At 33.6% G+C, this 20,500-nt stretch overlaps 1 protein-coding gene across 1 annotated transcript; it reads right to left on the reverse strand.

The window, feature by feature from the left end:
* Nucleotides 1–13,503: 13,503 nt before the first annotated feature.
* On the reverse strand, nt 13,504–15,976 carry LOC133792661 (protein ABSCISIC ACID-INSENSITIVE 5). The gene is made up of 4 exons (XM_062230568.1): nt 15,332–15,976; nt 14,004–14,075; nt 13,860–13,889; nt 13,504–13,600 (listed from the first exon to the last, which is right to left on the reverse strand). The coding sequence occupies exons 1-4, from the start codon at nt 15,974–15,976 to the stop codon at nt 13,508–13,510; spliced, it is 840 nt and encodes a 279-aa protein (XP_062086552.1). The 3' UTR covers nt 13,504–13,507.
* Nucleotides 15,977–20,500: the final 4,524 nt, after the last annotated feature.

Consider the following 20,500-nt stretch of genomic DNA (forward strand, 5'->3'; position numbering starts at 1 on the left):
TCGTCGGCTATACCAGTACATTCCACTATAAAGTCCGCCAATGCCTGTGCCTTAATGGTCATTCTTGGATGGTAGGTGATCTCGAACTGTCCGAGCTCAACAACCCATTTAAGAAGTCGACCTGAAGCCTCTGGTTTAGACAGGACCTGCCTAAGTGGTTGATCTGTCAGTACATGGATGGGATGTGCCTGAAAATAGGGGCGGAGCTTACGAGATGAATGAATTAGACTGAGGGCGAGTTTCTCCATCAATGGATATCTTGACTCTGCCCCCAGTAATCTCTTACTGATGTAGTAGACGGGTTTTTGCACCCTCTCTTCTTCTCGAATGAGCACCGCGCTTATCGCGTGTTCGGTGGTTGAGAGGTATAGGTACAATACTTCTCCCGTTTCGGGTTTTGACAGGATGGGTGGTTCGGCTAGGTTCTTTTTGAGCTCCTGAAAAGCCAGCTCGCACTCCTCTGTCCATTCAAACTTCTTACTTCCTCTCAATAAGTTGAAGAATGGAAGGCCACGATCCGTTGACTTCGAGATGAATCTGCTTAGGGCTGCCATCCTGCCGGTCAAGCTTTGAACATCTTTGTGCTTCCGAGGTGAAGGCATGTCAATCAGGGCCTTGATCTTGTCGGGGTTAGCCTTGATTTCATGAGAGTTTACAATGAAACCCAGAAATTTTCCCGAAGATGCCCCAAAAGTGCACTTCTGAGGATTTAGCTTCATGTTGTATTTCCTGAGCACGCCAAAGCACTCTTCAAGGTCATCAACATGGTTCTTGTTAAGTTGAGACTTGACAAGCATGTCATCAACATAAACGTCCATGTTGTTCCCTATCTGCTTTGAAAACATCATGTTTACGAGCCGCTGGTACGTGGCTCCAACATTCTTGAGTCCGAATGGCATGACATTATAGCAGTAAAGCCCTTTATCTGTGATGAAGCTTGTATGTTCTTGGTCAGGGGCATGCATGGGAATCTGGTTATATCCAGAATAGGCATCCATGAATGACATCAAGCCATGCCCCCCCGTGGCGTCCACGAGCTGGTCAATCCTTGGCAGCGGAAAACAATCTTTTGGGCAAGCTTTGCTGAGATCTGAGTAGTCAATACAGGTTCTCCACGTCCCATTGGGCTTTGGGACCAACACTGGATTGGCTACCCAGTCAGGGTAAAAGGCATCCCTAATGAAATGGTTTTCTTTTAACCTGTCAACTTCCTCCTTTAATGCTTTCTTTCTGTCTTCGTCCAGCTGTCTTCGCTTTTGTTGCTTCGGGGGAAAGCTTTTGTCTATGTTCAATGCGTGGCTCGCTACATTCGGGCTTATCCCCACCATGTCTGAGTGTGATCATGCGAAGACATCCTGGTTTTTCTTCAGAAAGCAAATTAATTGCTATTTTGCCTCGTCTTGAAGGTGTTTTCCGACCTTCACCTTCTTCGAGGGATCAACTTCCTCGAGCTGAATTTCCTCGAGCTCCTCTAAAGGTTCGAGGTCAACTTTCTCCTCAATCCTCGGATCGATCTCTTCGTCAATTTCTAAGACTATTCTGTCTTTATTTTGTATGATAACGAGTGTTTGAGCACTCGTTTGTTTCTTTCCCCTCGAAGAAATGCTATAGCACTCCCTTCCTGCCAATTGATCTCCTTTTAATGTCCCGACCTCGCTTGGGGTTGGGAACTTAAGGGCCAGATGCCTCACAGATGAAACTGCCCCCAGCCCGACCAGGGCGGGTCTCCCGAGCAGTACATTGTAGGCAGATGGTAAATCTACTACCACGAACTCCATTATCTTGGTCACCGAGACTGGATAGTCTCCCAAGGTCACATGGAGTTCAATGGATCCCATACAGGCAGTTCCTTCTCCTGAAAATCCGTACAAAGTAGTTGCACACGCCTTCAGGTCGCGAAGGGAGAGTCCCATTTTCTCGAGGGTCGCTTTATAAAGAATGTTGACTGAGCTCCCATTATCTATGAGAACTCGGCGCACTCTTTTGTTGGCAAGCTGAAGGGTAATAACCAACGGATCATGATGAGAGAACTGAACATGGGAGGCGTCCTCCTCAGTGAAGGTTATTGGTTGTGTTTCAATCCTCTGGTTTTTCGGTGCCCTAGGTTCGGGTTCATAAGGAGACTCGTCCCCTGTCTTCAGCTCGTTAACATATCTCTTTTGAGCATTTCTGCCCCCTCCTGCGAGGTGAGGCCCTCCCGAGATGTTTATCACATCCTCTCCATCTATCGGCGGGGGCCTGTCTTCTTCCCGAGATCGGGAGTTATTATTTTGTGCCGTCGAAGGCGCGGCTACTCTCTGGCTCGCAGTAGTCTGTCCAGTACTCTGGTTTTTGACATACTGCCGGAAGTAACCTCTCGAGATCAACCCTTCGATCTCGTCCTTCAACTGTCGACATTCATCAATTGTGTGTCTGGTGTCTCTGTGGAACCGGCAATACTTACTGGAATCCCTCTTGGATTTTTGATTTCTCATTGGGTCCGGACGCCTGAAAGGGACCTGGTTTTCATTAGCCAGGTATATGTTTTCCCGAGACTCGTTGAGCTCGGTGTGCACTTTATACACGGAGAAATACCTCTCTCCTTTCTTTTTCTTTCTTCCCTCAGCTTCGGGGTTATTTCCCTCGCTCTTTTTCCTCTTGGAGGGATTCTCCGAGGTAGGCTGTGGAGCTGCTGGGTCAGCCGAGGTTGAGGCAGAGTTGATGTTTATCGTTGTAGTTTCGGTCTACGAGGTCGCCTTGAGCGTTGACCTCGCCTCCTCTACATTAACAAACCTCTGCGCTCGTCTGTTAAACTCGGTTATCGACCTCACCGGTTTCCCTTGTATGTCATCCCACAGGGCACTTCCAGGTAAAACACCAGCTCGGATAGCCATAAGGTGCCCACTGTCATCCACATCTCGAGCTCGGGCAACTTCCAGATTAAATCTTGTCAAGTAGCTTTTCAGTGTTTCGCCTGCTGTTGTCGGACGTTAGTCAAAGTGGATGCCTCTGGTCTGACTCCCATCATAGCTCGGAAGTGCTTCTTGAAGTCTCTAGACAACTGTTCCCATGAAGTTATTGAGTGTCTCTTGTACTTTTCGAACCAACTTTTGGCAGGTCCTGCCAATGATGTCGGAAACAACATGCACCTGAGCTCGTAACCCACGTTACTAGCTCTCATAATAGTGTTGAATGTACTCAGGTGACTACATGGGTCGGTTTTTCCTTCAAACGCTGGGACGTGAGGAATCCGGAATCCTTGAGGAAATTGAGTGTTGGAAATATGTGGAGCAAACGGCTCGAGCTCCTCATCATAGTCCTCATATCGACCATTTCCTCGTTCATTCTTTAAAAGCCTAAAGGCTTTTTCGAGCTGATCGATCCTTTCTTGGACTGGGTCAGTAGGAGGTGTTGTCTGGAATTGACTGTCATTGATCATGATTCCAGGCTCGCGTCTCCGTGAGGTATCTCTACGCCAATTCAAGCGATCCCTCAGGTCCGGATTTTTCTGATCTCCCTTCCCCCTACTCTGATTCAGATGACTTCGCAGGTCAGGACGATTCTTGCGACTTCCAGTATTTTTACGACCTCGGTCGTGTTTACTGACGGACCTGGTCTCTCCGGACTCGTCACTGATGAAACTCATTGATCGGTCATTTCGTGATGGATTCTTCCCATGTCGCCTCGTCTCCGCAGTGCGAGACCGAGACGTCTGACTTTTCTCAGATGGTGCGCTTCTCCGCTCCTGGAATGTCTCCCTGTTTCCTTGTCTTTCCCCTGTACGCCCTTGATCCTGATCTCGAACAGGTTGAGCGTTTCTGCGGGGAGGTGAAGGATATCTTATGGGCGACGGAGGGAACCGTACAGGCGACGGTGGCTGCCGCCCTTGTTGCGGCGTAGAGGGGCCAGAATTTGCCCGAGATGGGTCAGTTGCATTCGGTGCACTCCCAGGTACCTGAGTCCGAGCCTCTGCAGGGGTTCGATTATTCTCAGTTCCTGCAGGCACTTCCACAGGTGGGTCAGGCAGGACCCGAGCTCGAGTACTCCTCTGTGGCCTAGGAGGAGCAGATGGCTCTGCTGGTGCCGGAGGTTGAGTCGGCCTCCTTGTGGAAGCATTTTTTCGTGGACGTCCACGGGGCCTCCGGGGAGGAACATGCACGTCCCTTGGAGGAGGGACTTGGTTTTCGCGCGGAGGCGGGGGCTGAGCCACCTGCGTCTCTGCGGCCATCTGATAACTCTACAAAATAGAGTTATTTTACCACTTTTTATGTGCTAATTGTTGCTTAATCCTTGAGTTTTTAATTGATTTATTAATTTTTTTTAAGTAATTTTGAATTTATTTGGTTTATTTTAATTTTATAGATTTTTGTGTGTTTTTATAGTCATTTTGTTGTAATATGTTGTAGTTTAATTATTTGAAATTTATATTGTTAAGTTAGGAATATAAAGATGGAATTTTGAGCTTAAATGTAAAATATAAATTAAGTTATAATTAATATTTTCAAATAATTAAATTGATTTATTTTAGAGATGAAAATATTGTATTATGATTTATTTTATATTTATTTTGTAAGGAATGTATGCTCTTAAAAAGAAAGAAAAAGGAAGGACAATATGACATTTTCAAGAAAGCAAGACAAAGAGTTAGCATTTATAAAAAAAACCTCATTTGGGCCCAAGCCCAATGCCTCACCAAGGCCCAATTGGCCCTCCCTTGCACCAACTCTCCACTTCATCAGGTCATCACTTCCTTCAGCATCTCACGCCTGAAGCCTCCACGCCAGCTCATCACCTTCATCATATATCATCATCTCCATTGCATGCCAACCCTCATCAACAAAGCAGCCCAAATTGCTCAAGGCCCAATATCACGCCAAAGCCACGCCTGGCACCATCTCATTTCAGCAGCTCCCCAACCCAGCAGCCAGCATCTCTTCCTGTGCCAGCTGAAATCACACCACATGCCCAGCACAAACGTGGGCCAGCTTCCCACCAAAGCCCAACACAACTTTGGCCCAATCACCCATTCGGCCCACATGCCAAATAGCCACCAATAATGCCAAAATTCATGTTTTTCATTCTCAATATTTTTCACTCAAATATAAATTCACTCTTCCCTATTTTTCTTACCTAAATAAACATTCCTAATTCATTTTTTTACCCTAGCTTTTCACTAATATTTTACCCAACCAAACATTTCATATTTCCAATACTCTTACACTTACTCTATTTATCCTACCACTTCCCAACACAATTAAATTAATCAATTTATTTATTTTAATTTGATTAATTTAATCTTCATATTTTGCCTATAAATAGAGTCTTGTAAGACCATTTGGGGAGCTCTTCTTCTTCATCTTTTCAACCTCTTCTACACTCCATATTTCTCTCTTCTTTTCACTATTTTCTATCTACCATTTTCATCTTTTGAAGAGCATGTCAAGTTTGTTATTTTGTAATTTTTATCTAGTTATGAACTTCTAATCTTTTTCAAAGGTTATTAAGATGATGATGAAGCAAAATGTAACTAGATAGTATTTTTTTTTTGTATGTTGATTTCCCATTTGTGTAATATTGTTTATGGATTTTTCTATCAAAGATATGCATTTTTCATCTATTATTGAGTGTTAAAGCATATTACACTTAGTTCTTCATTATGCAAAAATATGATATTTTTTTATTAAATGTTTTTCATTAAATTGTTCACATCTAATTCTTAGAGCATAAATATCATATTTTGCCTAAACATAGTCTCTTTGATTTTTTGTAGTTTCATTAGGTTGTAACACAACTAATGCTTAGAAATTATATCTTATATAAGTGAAGAAAAATCCTACATTTTTTAAAGAGTAACTTGTGCTTGAATAGAAAATATATTTTTAAAAAAATATATAGTGTGATTTATTTCAACTATATTAAAACTTGGGAATCAATATACTTATAAATACTATTGAACTTGCATTTTGTGGATTCTAAAATCTTAATAATCTTATTTTACATATATCATTTGAAAACCATTTTTCTATTTAATCTTAAATCTTTTTATTACTTGTCTTTTATTTTTCTAAAACAAAATCTCATCAAATATTTGGAACTAGGTTAGAATATTATTGCTTTGTTTGAAATAGTTTCTTTTGATGTTAGTCAACTCCCATGGGTTCGACCTCGTACTTACATGAACATTATATTCCGAAACGATTCGTGCACTTGCGAGTTTAAATATTAAAACATCCCGTTTTGGGTCCAACACCATCCTAGTCAACTCCTCATTCCGTTTGTTGGCCTCTGCCAACAGCTGTTTCAATTGCCGGTTTTCCAGTTCTACAATAGGAACGTAACGCTCAGGATTGTAGTACATATCCTCATCCCTTGGTGGAGGCGGTGGTCCCCGGGAATCAGAGGACCCACTTCTCTCCTCAGCATCCGGGTTCTCCATTGGTTGTTTTCCAGGACGCCTTGGGTAGCTTTCATCAGGGGTGTTCTGATTGTTTGTGGCCATGGCTTTTTCAGGGATGAATGCTTAAGGCTCTCAATGAAAGCACCAAACTGTTGACGCCGTTTTTCGTCAAACAGTGAAAGAAGAGCACATAAACAATAATTGATAATGGCCAAATACAATAAAACAAATCAAACACCCGATTTTTACGTGGTTCAGCAGTTAAGTCTGCCTAGTCCACGAGTCTTTGTTATTAAACTCAAGATTATCTCTAGGATGCAGAATACTATCCCACATATTTTGGGTAGTTACTCTTTTTGTGAATAAAATAAATGGCTATAATCAGATATAAAAGGAAACGTCTCCTGAAGACCAGGAGACATATAACTGATCAAATAATATCCCACGATTCTAGGGGATTTACCATAATAAATGAGGATTACATCTCATATTTATAACACTTGTAGATATTCAAGGTGGTTATCACGTATCTCTAAGGCTTTAGCCTCCCAGGTTTCCCGTCACCTTTCGAGCTGGAGACATCTTCCGAGGTCACATGGTCTTTCGAGATCGTATGTTTGTTCGAGCTTGGGAACCCTGATCCGAAGTTTTCCCCGAAGATGAGTGTGTTCCCGGAGCTGTCTTCCGAGATCATGAATACTTCGAGGTCACCATACTCGAGGTCGTCTATATCCTGCAAGCTTGACATACAATCCTGGAGCATGTTTCCAAACCTATGGGTCTACTGACTTGTGAATCCAACTTTCGAGGTCATAATTAATATGGCTCAAAATCTGGGTATAACAACTGTCATAAAAAAAATTAGAAAAAAAACAATTATTTAGGTGTTGTATTACACAAATGGCTGCACCGAAGTGGTTCCCTAAATGAAAAAAAAATCTATTTTCTTAGTTGGTATTTTTGTGTTCCTAATTCATTGGCCATATATGTATATATATATATATAGGATGCAGCAAATGGAAATTGGTGGCTTCTACTTGGAAACTCAGGGACTGAGATTGGTTTTTGGCCAGGAAGAATATTTAGTAGTCTAAATAGTGGATTGGGTAACTATGTGGAATGGGGTGGAGAGGCTTACAGTCCATTAGGACAACCTAATAATAAAAATACTCCAATGGGCAATGGCTTTCGTCCAAAAGGAGACACAACATTGGATGCATTTATGGAGCAAATCACAACCATTGATGAATCTCATAAGCAAGTCATTGCTACAAATACTGAGGTTTTCTCTGATAATAAAAGCTTATATGATGTTAGGGATTGGGGACTTGAAGGCACCCATGGCCATATGATATCTTTTGGAGGCCCTTTTATCTCAGCTGCTCGTTGATTTTATTATTATTGTGGATCAATTTATCAAGAGTGTTGCTATTTGGCATTTTAAGGTGTCCAACACCATATGAGGTGGCACCCCGTGATTAGTTAGTGATACTTATTAGATTCAAATAAGTGGGACCCGATATTGGAATGAACCAATAGCGGTATGATACCTCATTGTGGTGTTGGGCACCAGTGATGCCCCTTAGCAATTCTCATTCATTAATTCATAATATGTAATAATAACAATAATAATAATGTACTTTTATGCTGCATGCATTAATTTTAATAAACATTAAATTATTACACTAGTTGTCGATTTGCCTAATCTTATTTTTTTTAATTTCTTATTAATTAGTCCTCCTATAGCAATTAACAAATATAAAAAATAAATTAACAATTTTATTAAAAAAAATCAAACAAAACAAATATCGTAAGAACACCTCGATAGAGCTAGAACTTACTAACTAGTTAGCCTATATTGCTTGAAAATCCTTTAAAATAAATAAAATGAGACAAAGTGTAACGACCTCCTTTCTTAACATACATGTATAGTGTAAAAACAAATTTTAACCTAAATACGACAATACTGAAATTCTGAATTTACAAAAACTTTATTAAACAATACATAAATAATGTTTATAACCTCAAACCACACAATACTCACAACTAAATAAAAACTTTATCTTACATACAAATCTTAATACTTTTATAAATCATTTTCGTGACGTTACTACATCTTAACGTAGAAATGAAAATGTATCCAACTGATAAATTGAAAAGCTTTATGTAAATTACAAAGTTCATGAAATACTTTTAAAGCTTTAAGTAAATGATAAAGTTCACAAAATACTTTTAATGAAATATAATAAAACCAAGTTTCTTGTTTATTTATAAAATAGCATAGCAGAACTCCACTCCCTTCAGGTCAGCCCCATATGTACAGTCATGTTGGCTCCACGTATACTCATCAACGATTTATATTTGGGGCCTCTTACCTACAATACAAAACATTAACTGATGAGCTAAGGCTCAGTAAGCAGAATAACTACCTCATATGCATTAAAATAAACGTGCAACATGCTATGTATTCTCTTTCTTTCTTTCACTTTCCTTTCTTTTGGGCCCTAGAGGATGCTGCTGCCGGCATTACATAGGGAATCACATTCCCACCTGAACATAAACATGATAATAGGGAATTTCCCGCATAAACATTCATCATATAGGGACGTACATCTCCCTCCTTACATTTTTGGGACTTAGGTCTCCCAAGCAGCACCTCTACTTTAACGTTTTCAATAACTTGTCTGTGAACATTAAGCGTGCTTATGCATAATATAACACTCTTGAAAATAACTTATGCATAAGAACAATATGACAGATTAACATATAAAGCATATAAATGCACATAAGACACATAAAATACTTGTATTGTAGATGAGGATTCTACTTACCTTGCGTCTTGATAAAACAACCGAAATTGTTAGCTTCCTGATAAAAACACAAACTATTAACTTACATAAAATCTACATTATGAAATGTTAGCTTATAATTGTTATTATCCCATTTTTCCTATTTTATTGCTTATTTTATGTCCAGGCGTATGGTCATACTATATTTGTCCATGGCAAGGTCTTGGTCTAAAAGTCGTGGTCATGGTCATACGAAAAAGTCCAGGTCATAATACTTGTTCATAATAATAGGGAATAAGGTTATAAAAGTCAATAATAATAGTCCAAAGTATGACCATAGCCTATATAAGTTTAGTATTATGAGGATACATAAAAAAATAGTTCATATTTCAATTTTAGCATTGTAAAATATGACGACATGGTAAAGAAATCTATATATAAATTTTGGTATTATAACGGCATAGTAAAATAATCTATATATAAATTTCAGCATTATAATGGCAGGATAAAATAATCTATATATAAATTTTGACATTATAACGACATAGTAAATTAATCTATATATAAATTTTTAAATATAGTAGCATAATCTATATATAAATTTTGGCATTATAACGGCATGATAAAATAATCTATATATAAAAATAGTTAAATAACTGAACTGAAAGGCTCGGGAAGGAGCTTACCCAAAAAGGTCTTCGTAGGCTAGCGTTACAAACAGAACTTCGCCTAGATTTTAGAGATTTAAAACTTTAAAAGAGTGTTAAGAAGATTTTAGGCAGAGTGAGAGAAAGAAAGATTTTTCGTAATTCAAAATGAATTCTGAAAGGCTCTATTTATAGAAAAACATTGGGTTACTATGCTGCATAGTAAAATAATAAAATATTAAAAATATCAAGCATAGTAAAATAATAAAATATTCAAAATATCAAGCATAGTAATTTGCTTAAGTCATCACTATATCACTACTGCATCAACATGTGGGACCCATGGGGTGGACCCCGCTGTGGGACCCTTGCGGACCCCACTGTGGGACCCACTATGAATAGTACCCGGTGAATAGTAAAAAAAAGAAAATTTCCCAATCTTCTTATATTACTTAGTTTAACATTTTTGACTCACAAACTTTTCTGAAAATGTTTCTCTAACACCCATAAATTAATTATTCCCACCTGTTGGTTACTACAACAACTTAGAATTGTTAAAATCCCATAATAGAAAACAACTATACCCCCAACGGTCATGATCACTATTCACCAACGGTCATAAACGGCTAGTTTTTGTCCTATAAATACTTGTTCCTTCAACCATTTATTTGCACAACTTCTTCATCTCTTAACCTTCTAGATAAAATTCATCATCAAAACATGAATTTCTCTTTATTTTTCATAACTTTAGTGATTGTTTGCTTGTATTTAGCATCATTCTATGGGTATTATACTAATGAAATGCCCATGAATGTTATAGTTGCATATTCATTAGTTATTCTTCCACTTTACTTAATAGCTCTAACATTCGGTTAGCATTGTAATGCACTCAAAAGTATGAATAAAAAAATATCTTCTCTTATTTTTCATAATTGTTGTAATGTATTTGTAGAAAGAAATGGGAGTTACACAAAGGTAGCACGATCGTACCAATGGCCTTCCAGAAGTTGCAAGTTGCGACTATTCTTCGATCTCAACCCCCTTTCTTCGATCCAAACCTCCATTAGACCCCATTTAGACATGTTTTTCACTCCTACAATGATCCTAAATCATTCTTAACATGTTTTAAATGTCCAAAAATGATCCATGCATTCAATTCATAAACATGCATGAAAACCCTAGACTTATCTTCTTCACCAAGCTTCAAACCATCAATGATATATCCATAATTAAATTCGACCCTAACATGTTTCTATCCCCCAAATAATCATAACCTTTGTTCTATGCATAGATAACCAATCATAAAAACCTATCATGCTCTTTTAAAGTGACACTTTTTTGTCAAAAGTGATGAGTCAGATTTGGTTATTAGAACTGGTAAATTTGATGAATTAGATTAATGTATCCCTTATTTGTGTCCTTTGTGTTTTTATTATCTATATTTAATTAATAGAAAGGTATCTTGGTTTCCTTCCATGGAGGATATTTTGGGTAATTGCGCACAAAAGTAAACTTTGTTTCCTTATTTATTTCATAAAGATCACGTTCAGACCTTTGAGGATAAAATCTCAGTGTGATCTCGGCCAGCTAGTTAATAAAACAAGATAATTTAATTATTTAATTTCTATTTTATAATTAATTTTATTTTTGATTTATTCTTTTTTTATTTTCACACAAAAAAATATAATTAATTTATGATTGACCTTATTCTTTCCTTTATTTTGTATATCAATTTCCTTTATTACAGAAATAAAAGAGTGGATTGAACTTGGACACAATCGTGTACTAGATTCTTTTTCAATATATCCAAAAAGGAGTAATTCTTGTTCAGTCATGATTGATTTTCACTGCTAACCAAATATTTCCTGAATTAAGGGAATATATTTTCTTATTTTGATATTTATTATGCAAGATCTCCACCCTTAGCCGGTCGATTTGTACAGTTATAAAGTGAGAACATTCAAGCACTCAAGAGACAACTCTTAGAAAATATTGATTGTATTCTTTTGTAATATTTGAGAATGATTTTTTGTATGTGAGATTGAGTGTAGCATCTTAATCTATTGATTAGTTAAGCTACATTGCAGGTTGTGCATTTTGTGCTAAGTGTCATTTGAGATAAGAACTCGAAAGACTTGTTTTGGGAGGATTCAAGTAGCAACTTTGGGAGAAGTTTGACACCACAACATTGAAGGGAGTTCAAGTGTTCGAGATGTAGAAAATATTATTAGAAAACGGTGCTCAATCTTGCGACAATAGAATAGAGATAGTCTATCTCTGCATAAAACAATTATATTTTGTACCATTAATCTCTTACTAATCATGTTTTTCTCTCGGCAAAGTCCCATGGACTAGGGAAACTGAACTATGTAAAGATTTCATCTGTCATTTAAGTTTCCAGCCCTTAACATTTTTAACATTTATAGCACCCTGTAAAGAATCTGATCAATCATCTTTGATTTCTAACCAAATAGATTGTTAATTAATCAGTCAGTCAACTTTTTTTATTCCACACATTAAGTAAAAAGTTGTTGGATTAATTACTTGGTAATACCTTAACAACATAAATGTCAATATATCATATTTTAATACAAAAATCTTGATCCCGAACCTAGGCTCAAACCCGAGCACACGATTTAAAATTACTAAAAAACTTCTCTTGAAAGTAAATTATCAAACTACCCTCAATGGGAAATTTAAGATATCCTCAAAATAATATCACCAAGATAAATTCTTAATTAATTTGTAACGCCCTAATTTCTTAAAACGTTACATGCAAGGTTTTCCAGCAAATAATACAAACTAAAAACTAAATTTAAATAAAGACATCCAATGTTAAATTAAAGCCATTTATTCAAAATGAAAGATTACATATTACTTATCCTAATACAACTGGCAGTACTCGATTTTTACTTTATATTTAGGGTTATATTATTTTGGATCCTATATTTTGTTTCATTACTTGTTTGGACCTTATATTTTGACAAATTACTTTTCGGACTCTATATTTTGTAAAATGATTAAAATAGAACTCTAAACCTGATTTTGGCCAAAAAATTTTCAATTAAAATCACAAATAATTTACCAAACTTAACAATTCAAAAATAAAATAAAATCATTCTACTTACAAAAAACTCTATTGATCCAAAAAAGTATAAAGGCTTATATTTACCTCTCTTTTAGTTTAGACAAATGTCACCCGTGAGATACCAAAAACGAACCTTTTTATTCAAATCCAACAGTTATAAGACTTTTGAAGTTCACATCCTTATATAAAAAATAAAATATTATGGGTTTTTAAAACTCAATTTATAAAAATATGATTTTACCTATTACTATCTTTCTCAAATTAATATATGACATTTTAAACAATTAAGGTTCAACTTAATTATATAAAAAATTATAAATTATTTGTTAACTTATAAGTTTATATGAATTAAAAATATTAAGAAATTAAAATTCTCATGTAAATAGTTAAATACCAAAAAAAGTCTGTAATTTCCACCTTAAAAAAAGTGAGAGACTTTCATAATTTGCTATGTATTTTTATATTAATTTGCATGATATTTTATAGTACCAAAGTAAAAACATTACAACATACACACTATTATATGTTTTTTTTTTCTTATTATATATAAATATATGTAAACCTTCTTCAAAATTATTCATCATAGATCATACCACTTCCTTCTTTATCACCAAGCCAAGCTTACTGCTCTCCTTATCGTTCTCAGTTTTTCTCTCAATTTTTGTGATGATTTTATTGATTGTTTTCTTTTCATCAGTACCTATAATTATATCAACAAATAAAAACCATAAATTAATTAATTTTATATACAATAATAGTACACTACAAATAAATGTACTTTTTAGTGACAAAAAAATTATACTTAATCACCAGTTATCATTAACATAGTTTTAATCATAATTCTATTATTTTTAATGATAAAATTTACTGTGACTAAAAATACATTTAGTGATAACAAATTATGATTTTTGTGACTAATATTTTAAATAATATAGTATAGTATAGATATTTATATATACCTCTCTCTGTCTCTTAAGATCAGACTCAGCCTGGTCGACACAGAAAATTTTATATTAGTACATTATATAAAATATATATCAGTATTAATATATAAATAGTTTTTTTTTTAATAAAGAACAATATTTATTTATAATTTTACTTACTAAATTTTGCTTCAATTTTTCATTCTCCTCTTTGAGCTGATTAAGCTCAACTTCTAGTTCCACGGTATAAGCCTGAACAAAAATGAATAAATATATCACTCCATATTTTGTAATTTGTACCTAAAATATAATAAGCTTATAAAAATATTATTATATTGTTTAGATAACTATCTTAATTATGTATCACATATATATTAGCAAAAAATATAGGGTTTTCAGTGTTTCTTGACCCGTGAACAGTTTTCGATGCGACTTTTTTTTATGACTGTGTATATTGTAGCTATTTAAAGCATCCTGCAAATTTTCAGAAAATTTCGAATAGTTTACAGTACCGAAAACTAAGTTCAAACATGTTATTTTCCATGCGCGTGTAACAACATATTTGAACCTAGTTTTCGGTACTGTAAACTATTCGGAATTTTCTGAAAATTTGTAGGATGCTCTAAATAGTTACAATATACACGGTCATAAAAAAAAATCCAGCCGAAAACTATTCACGGGTTGTAAACACTGAAAACCCTACCGGTAGGACTTAAAATAAAATCTCACAGGAGAATTCTCATATATATATATATATATATATATCACATAAGTAATTAATACTCACTTGTTAAAATATGACAAATTAATAAATTATACATCCCAAATTCTTGAAGAAAAAAAAGTAAGTGGGTACAATAATTACAGTCTTGCATTATAAATAGGGGCTCATTCGAAATACTAAAAAAAGAGAATATCAAATTCTAAATAGTTTAAATTTTTTGTAAAATATAAAAATAGTATTTTTTTCTTTCTATTATCTCTGTTAATAAAACTTTGTATTTTAAAAATAAAAAATTTGTTAAGGGTACTCATCAATGTTTTTCATTGTACGAATATTTTTTCATTACAAAGATGATTACATATTATTAAAATTAATTTTTTGAAGAACATGTTTTTCTAAAAAAATTATTTTTAGATATTATATTTTATAAAGTGGTTCAAATAGACCTCTAAACTTAATTTTCTTAATTTTAATGTAAAAATGAATATAACAACACAGTTTTTAAGCTGAATGAATTTATTTTTATTAAGAATTGTTAATTTGGTAAATTATTTGTGATTTTAGTTTAGAAAACTTTAACAAAAATCAAGTTTAAGGTTCTATTTGAACCATTTTACAAAATATAAATAAAAAAAATAATTTGTCAAAATACAAAAACAACTAAAGTCAAAACAAAATATAAATTGACATTATTCCTAAACCGCCCTTTTAATTTTTAACCATTAAATTATCTTTTTAAAAATATATATATTTTGAAAACTACTAATAAAAAATAATAAAAAACCTGTTTTCTGGCACGAGAACGAGCAGCTGATTCTCGATTCTTGATCATACGGCGTTGCCTCCTCTCCACCACCACTTCCACCGACCCACCACCTATCATCCTCCTTCTCTTATTATTTTGACTTTGACTTTGACTCTGACTCTGACTCTGACTCATCATAGTCTCACTCACACCCGATTCTCGCTCATACGGCGTCGTTTTCTTCCCACCCTCCTCCACCTCCTGTCGTTTCATCCCCATTCTCGTCGTTTCATTAACCACGCCGGCTCTCACCAGAAAATCCTCCAGCGTCATCTCCCCCAGCGTCTGCTCCCGCCGCGGCCCGGAATCGCGATTCCGACCATCGTGATCTCCGCCGTCTCCGTGGATCTGGAACCAGATTTCGTCGACGGTCTTTTTGCAGAGCGGAATGGGAATGGGAATGGGAATGGAGAAGGAGCCTTGCCTGGCGACTGGAGTGATTTGGTGGTGGTGGTGGTGGTGATCGTTGTCGTCTTCTTCGACGCTCCAGATGCTGGCGATGAAATCCTCCATGTTCATGGAGCCGAAGCTTCTCATTCCGCTCTTGGTTTGGATCTCGTCAAGAGTGAGGGAGAAGATCGATGATGAGCTCGTTAACTCTTCTTTTTCATCCAACATCTTCATTATTATGACCTGAGACGAGAGAAAGGAAAGTGAGAGAGTTGAGAATGGTTAGCTTAGCTATATGTATATGTATATATATATATATATATATTGATTGATGAAGTGGTGGTTTGTGGTGTATAGAGATGGAGAGAGGGCTTAGAATGTTGACACGTTAGGGATGCATGCATGGTTCTATAACTGTCTCCCAAAACCCGATTAGGATCATCGACTTCTCCGTCGAACACTACTGGTTTACAACACTGCACTTCTTATTTTTAAATTTTGTACTAAATATATACATATAAATAAGGTCTTGTGCTCTTTTGTGTTATGAACATTTAACCGAAAACCCGCAAATTTGTTTGACCCGCAACTTGAAAACTTGATTTTTTTGTAAAACCAGTTGACTTCGGGTGAAATCCGACTCAATCTGATATGGTTCGGGTTGTGTTTGGGTTTTAAAATTGAAGAATAACTAAAAACAAATAATGTTTTTTTTTTTTTAAATTACTAAGGTCCAATTTGTAAAAAAAATAAATATTACTAAACTAACAACAAAGTTAAAAAAACATGTGAAAAAAAATGTAAAAAAATAGTATTTTTGAAAAAAATTTACCAAGGCCCATTTTTGGCCCAAAACTCGAAAATTTCGGACCTGATTCAGTACCACTTTCTTCCACCCGAAACCTGCAAAACCCAAACCTGATGCACCCGAAACCCAAAAACCCGAACCCAATGTGCAATTATATATTTATGACCGTGTATATTGTAGTTATTTAGAGTATCTTGCAAATTTTCAATTTTTTTTGAATAATTTACAATGCTGAAAACTAGTTTAAAAACATGTTGTATGCGCGACTAATTTTTTTATGCACGTGAAAAATAATATGTTTGAACCTAGTTTTCAACACTGTAAATTCTTCAGAATTTTCTGAAAATTTACAAGATGCTCTAATTTACTACAATATACACGATCATAAAAAAAATCACGCCGAAAATTATTCATAAGTCAGAAATACGAAAAAGCCCCACAAGTCAGGCTCTTTTTAAAGCCCCTACCATAGAATACTCTCTCTCTATATATAATAAATTTATATATATATATAAAAAAAAATTCCATTATATAGAAAAATTATTATTTGCTATATATTTAAATTAGAATTCCATAATTCTATTAATGGATTGAATCAAGTAATTTTGTTATTATAGACAAAATTACATTTTTACCAATTTGCACGCAAAATGTAGATCTTATTTTTATTGAAAATTAATATATATTTTTTGAATTGGTGCTTATATTTTTCTAATTGTTTTATATTCTAAAACATATATTAAATATTTATAAGTTTACAAATGTGTAATTAAAATTTATAAGTTTGCAATCATATGTTACAATTTTGTAAACAACATTTACAAACTAAATAGAAAATTGTAACAGTCGATTATAGAACCGTGACAAACTGTTATCCGTATTTTTGTGATTTTTGTAAAATTCCGTATTTTTCAAGTTTTTTTTTTAAATTTATAATGCTAGGTGTAATTTTTCCATTAAATAATGCCAAAAAAAAAATATTAAGAAAAAATGTTGAAAATGATTTTAATTTTTTTTTAATTAATGAGGTGTCTATAAATATTGTTGGCATGCAAATATATTGATTGTTTTGTTATTAATTACAAAATTACATTCCTACCCTACATTATACAAGCCTATAATAGAGTTTATATATTTTCAAAATCTATAAAAGATAGTGTAGTGAGTCTTTTGAGAATGTGATTGAACATTGGTCGTTTGGTATGCAGGAATCTGGACACGGGAATGAGAATCTGAACACTTTCCCATGTTTGGTACTGGGTTTGAGTTTTTCTAACCTGGAAATCTGTACTCCAGGGGTTTTAACTTTTCCTGATTCTAGGTTAAAGTGAAACTCATCTGACAAGTGGTTTTCAGATACCCAGGAATGTGAAACACTTCAAAATTGTTATTATTTTTAAAAAGAAAAATCTTAAACCAATAATTTTTTAGTTAATGACTTATTTTATTTTTGAAGCTTATAATATAAAAACAAATATACATATATCAAACTATAAAATGATAAATAATATTTATTTATTTAAAGAAATTGATTTGTAAAGCCCTTATATCATTACTTTAGTTCAAAATAACAAATGAAATATTATTAAAAATAAAATAAGGGTATTTTTGTAATTTTAAAAATTATACTTGATTCTAATATTCAATAGATGTATTTTTTTAATTATGCTAAAAAATATTTCATGAGTAAAATTGTTTATAAATTATTTTGATGAAATATATTATTATATTAATTTTATGAAAATATGAAAACTTAACAGATTCATATGCACAACCAAACACAGAAAGTGATATTCCCAAGAATCATAGATAAAATTACAGGGCACAACCAAACACAATGATGTAAGTTTCCAGACTATCAGATTACGCTCTTCAACTTTCCTAGTAATATGAAAACTGCAAACTCCTCATACCAAACGGTCATGGGGGAGAGACCAGTTCAACTGTTGGTTATTTCACTACGGCACTATACAAAAAAAATGTTATTTTAAAAATATTATATATAAAGCGATAATTTGCAAAATTTTGGCGGATTTTGTATATGTAAAAAAAAATAGATTTTTTTTTAAATTTTGGGGTCTCATACGTGGGGTCCTAGGCACAGACCTGACCCACTTGTGCCCAGTGTCAGACCTACTCAATGATTGTAGAGCACTCGAGACGATTTGCAACACGAACATTGTTGGTTATATAATTGTTTCTTTATTGGTTTTTGTGGTAAAAAAGAAAGTGATGTAATTTAATTTTTTTTTCACCATCCAATGCAATATTTGATTGGAATTCTACCATGGTTAATACATTTTTGCCTTCTATATCCTAAGTGTCAAATATCTAATTAGCACATCATTAATTGATATTTTTGACAATTGGGCTTCTGCACATTAAACTCATATTACTTAAATATGGTATTTTTGCAAACCCTTAATATAAGATGTACTGACTTTGAGCTTCGCTTAGTAACACATATGGTTTTCTTCAAATTTTATTATAATTACTTTTATTTATTTTTAGGTTATTTTTTTCTACTTCTCATGAATACATATCATTTTTGTCAATTAGCTAGCCAAGATATTCTTCATGAAGTTATTGATGACTTTTTCTATACATTTTTTTGTTTGTTTCTATTTTCTTTACTTATTCACAATTTAAAATCTAAAAATACTTTTTCAACTTTTTTTTTTATATATAATTTTAATTACATGTTTTGTGAGTATTTTTAATTATTTTTTAATAATTATATATTAAATTCATATTTAAACAAAATTGAAATATTTTGCCTATGCCTGTATGAAAGTGCTAATAAATAATTGGGCTTTGGATTTATTAGTTTAATCTTTACACATTAGTTAATAAGTATGATTATTTTCGAAATTTCAATTGTACTTCACCTATGATTTTTTTATCACTTAATTGTTTATATGAAAATTTCTATTTGTTAATGTTTCTATGGTTTTTTTCTTAAGTTTCCAAATTTATAGATTTTAGATTTTTATAACAAACAAGTCATAGTTTTTTACATAATGAAGTTGTATTTTAAGAAAGTTAATAAACTTGATCATGATTGTTTCAAATTTTAAGGGGTCAATGCACAAAGTGATATTTTTATAATCATTATATACAAAATAGCATTTTTTTTTTAAATTGAGGCTCTTTTTTTTTTATAAATATTATAACATCCAAGTAGTGTGATATTGTGTTGATATGTATTTAGAATGAATACAAATGTATTGAGTGTTGTTATTTGTCATATTAAGGTGTCTGAGGTGACACTTTATAGTTAATTAGTTATACTTTATAATATTTATTAAATTCAAATATGTGAGATCCGATATTAGATTATACCAATAGCAATATGTCACATTATTGTGGTATTGAGCATTTACCAATTCTCAAATGTACTTTGATGGAAAAGAATTGTATTTGACATAATGAGTCTAAGAGACAATTTGTTTGTGTGATGCATTGGTTTGATATGATGGTATTTACTTTTTCTTTTTTATTTTTTGCTAAGAAGATATAAGGCTATTTTTAAAGTACATAATTTCAACCCTTTCCAAAAAAAAGACATAATTTTATTTGTTTTATTTGCGATTTAACAATATCTTTTTGCCGGGTTTAAAATGTCATATAAAATTTAATTAAAGCAGAATAATATTAATTAACTAAAATTAAACATATCTAACCATTTGAGGCATCTAGCCTCATGCTTCATTTGGTTCCCGAGAAAAAGCGGGAAAAATTAGAGGTTTTTATAAAATAAAAAATATTCGTTTGAGGTAGTTCATTTTTTTTTTTACTATTTTAATAAATATTGCTTGAAGCCCCTTTTTTTTTATAGTTTGAAAATCGTAATAGACTCGATTTAGAACGATTTTCAAAATTTATGTCAAAATTTACATTTTTTTTTGTTACATATTATTATATGAGAAAGAGCTAGCATGCTTGTAATT

The sequence above is a fragment of the Humulus lupulus genome, chromosome 7 (genome assembly GCF_963169125.1).
Source record: "Humulus lupulus chromosome 7, drHumLupu1.1, whole genome shotgun sequence".
Classification (NCBI taxonomy): Eukaryota; Viridiplantae; Streptophyta; class Magnoliopsida; order Rosales; family Cannabaceae; genus Humulus; species Humulus lupulus.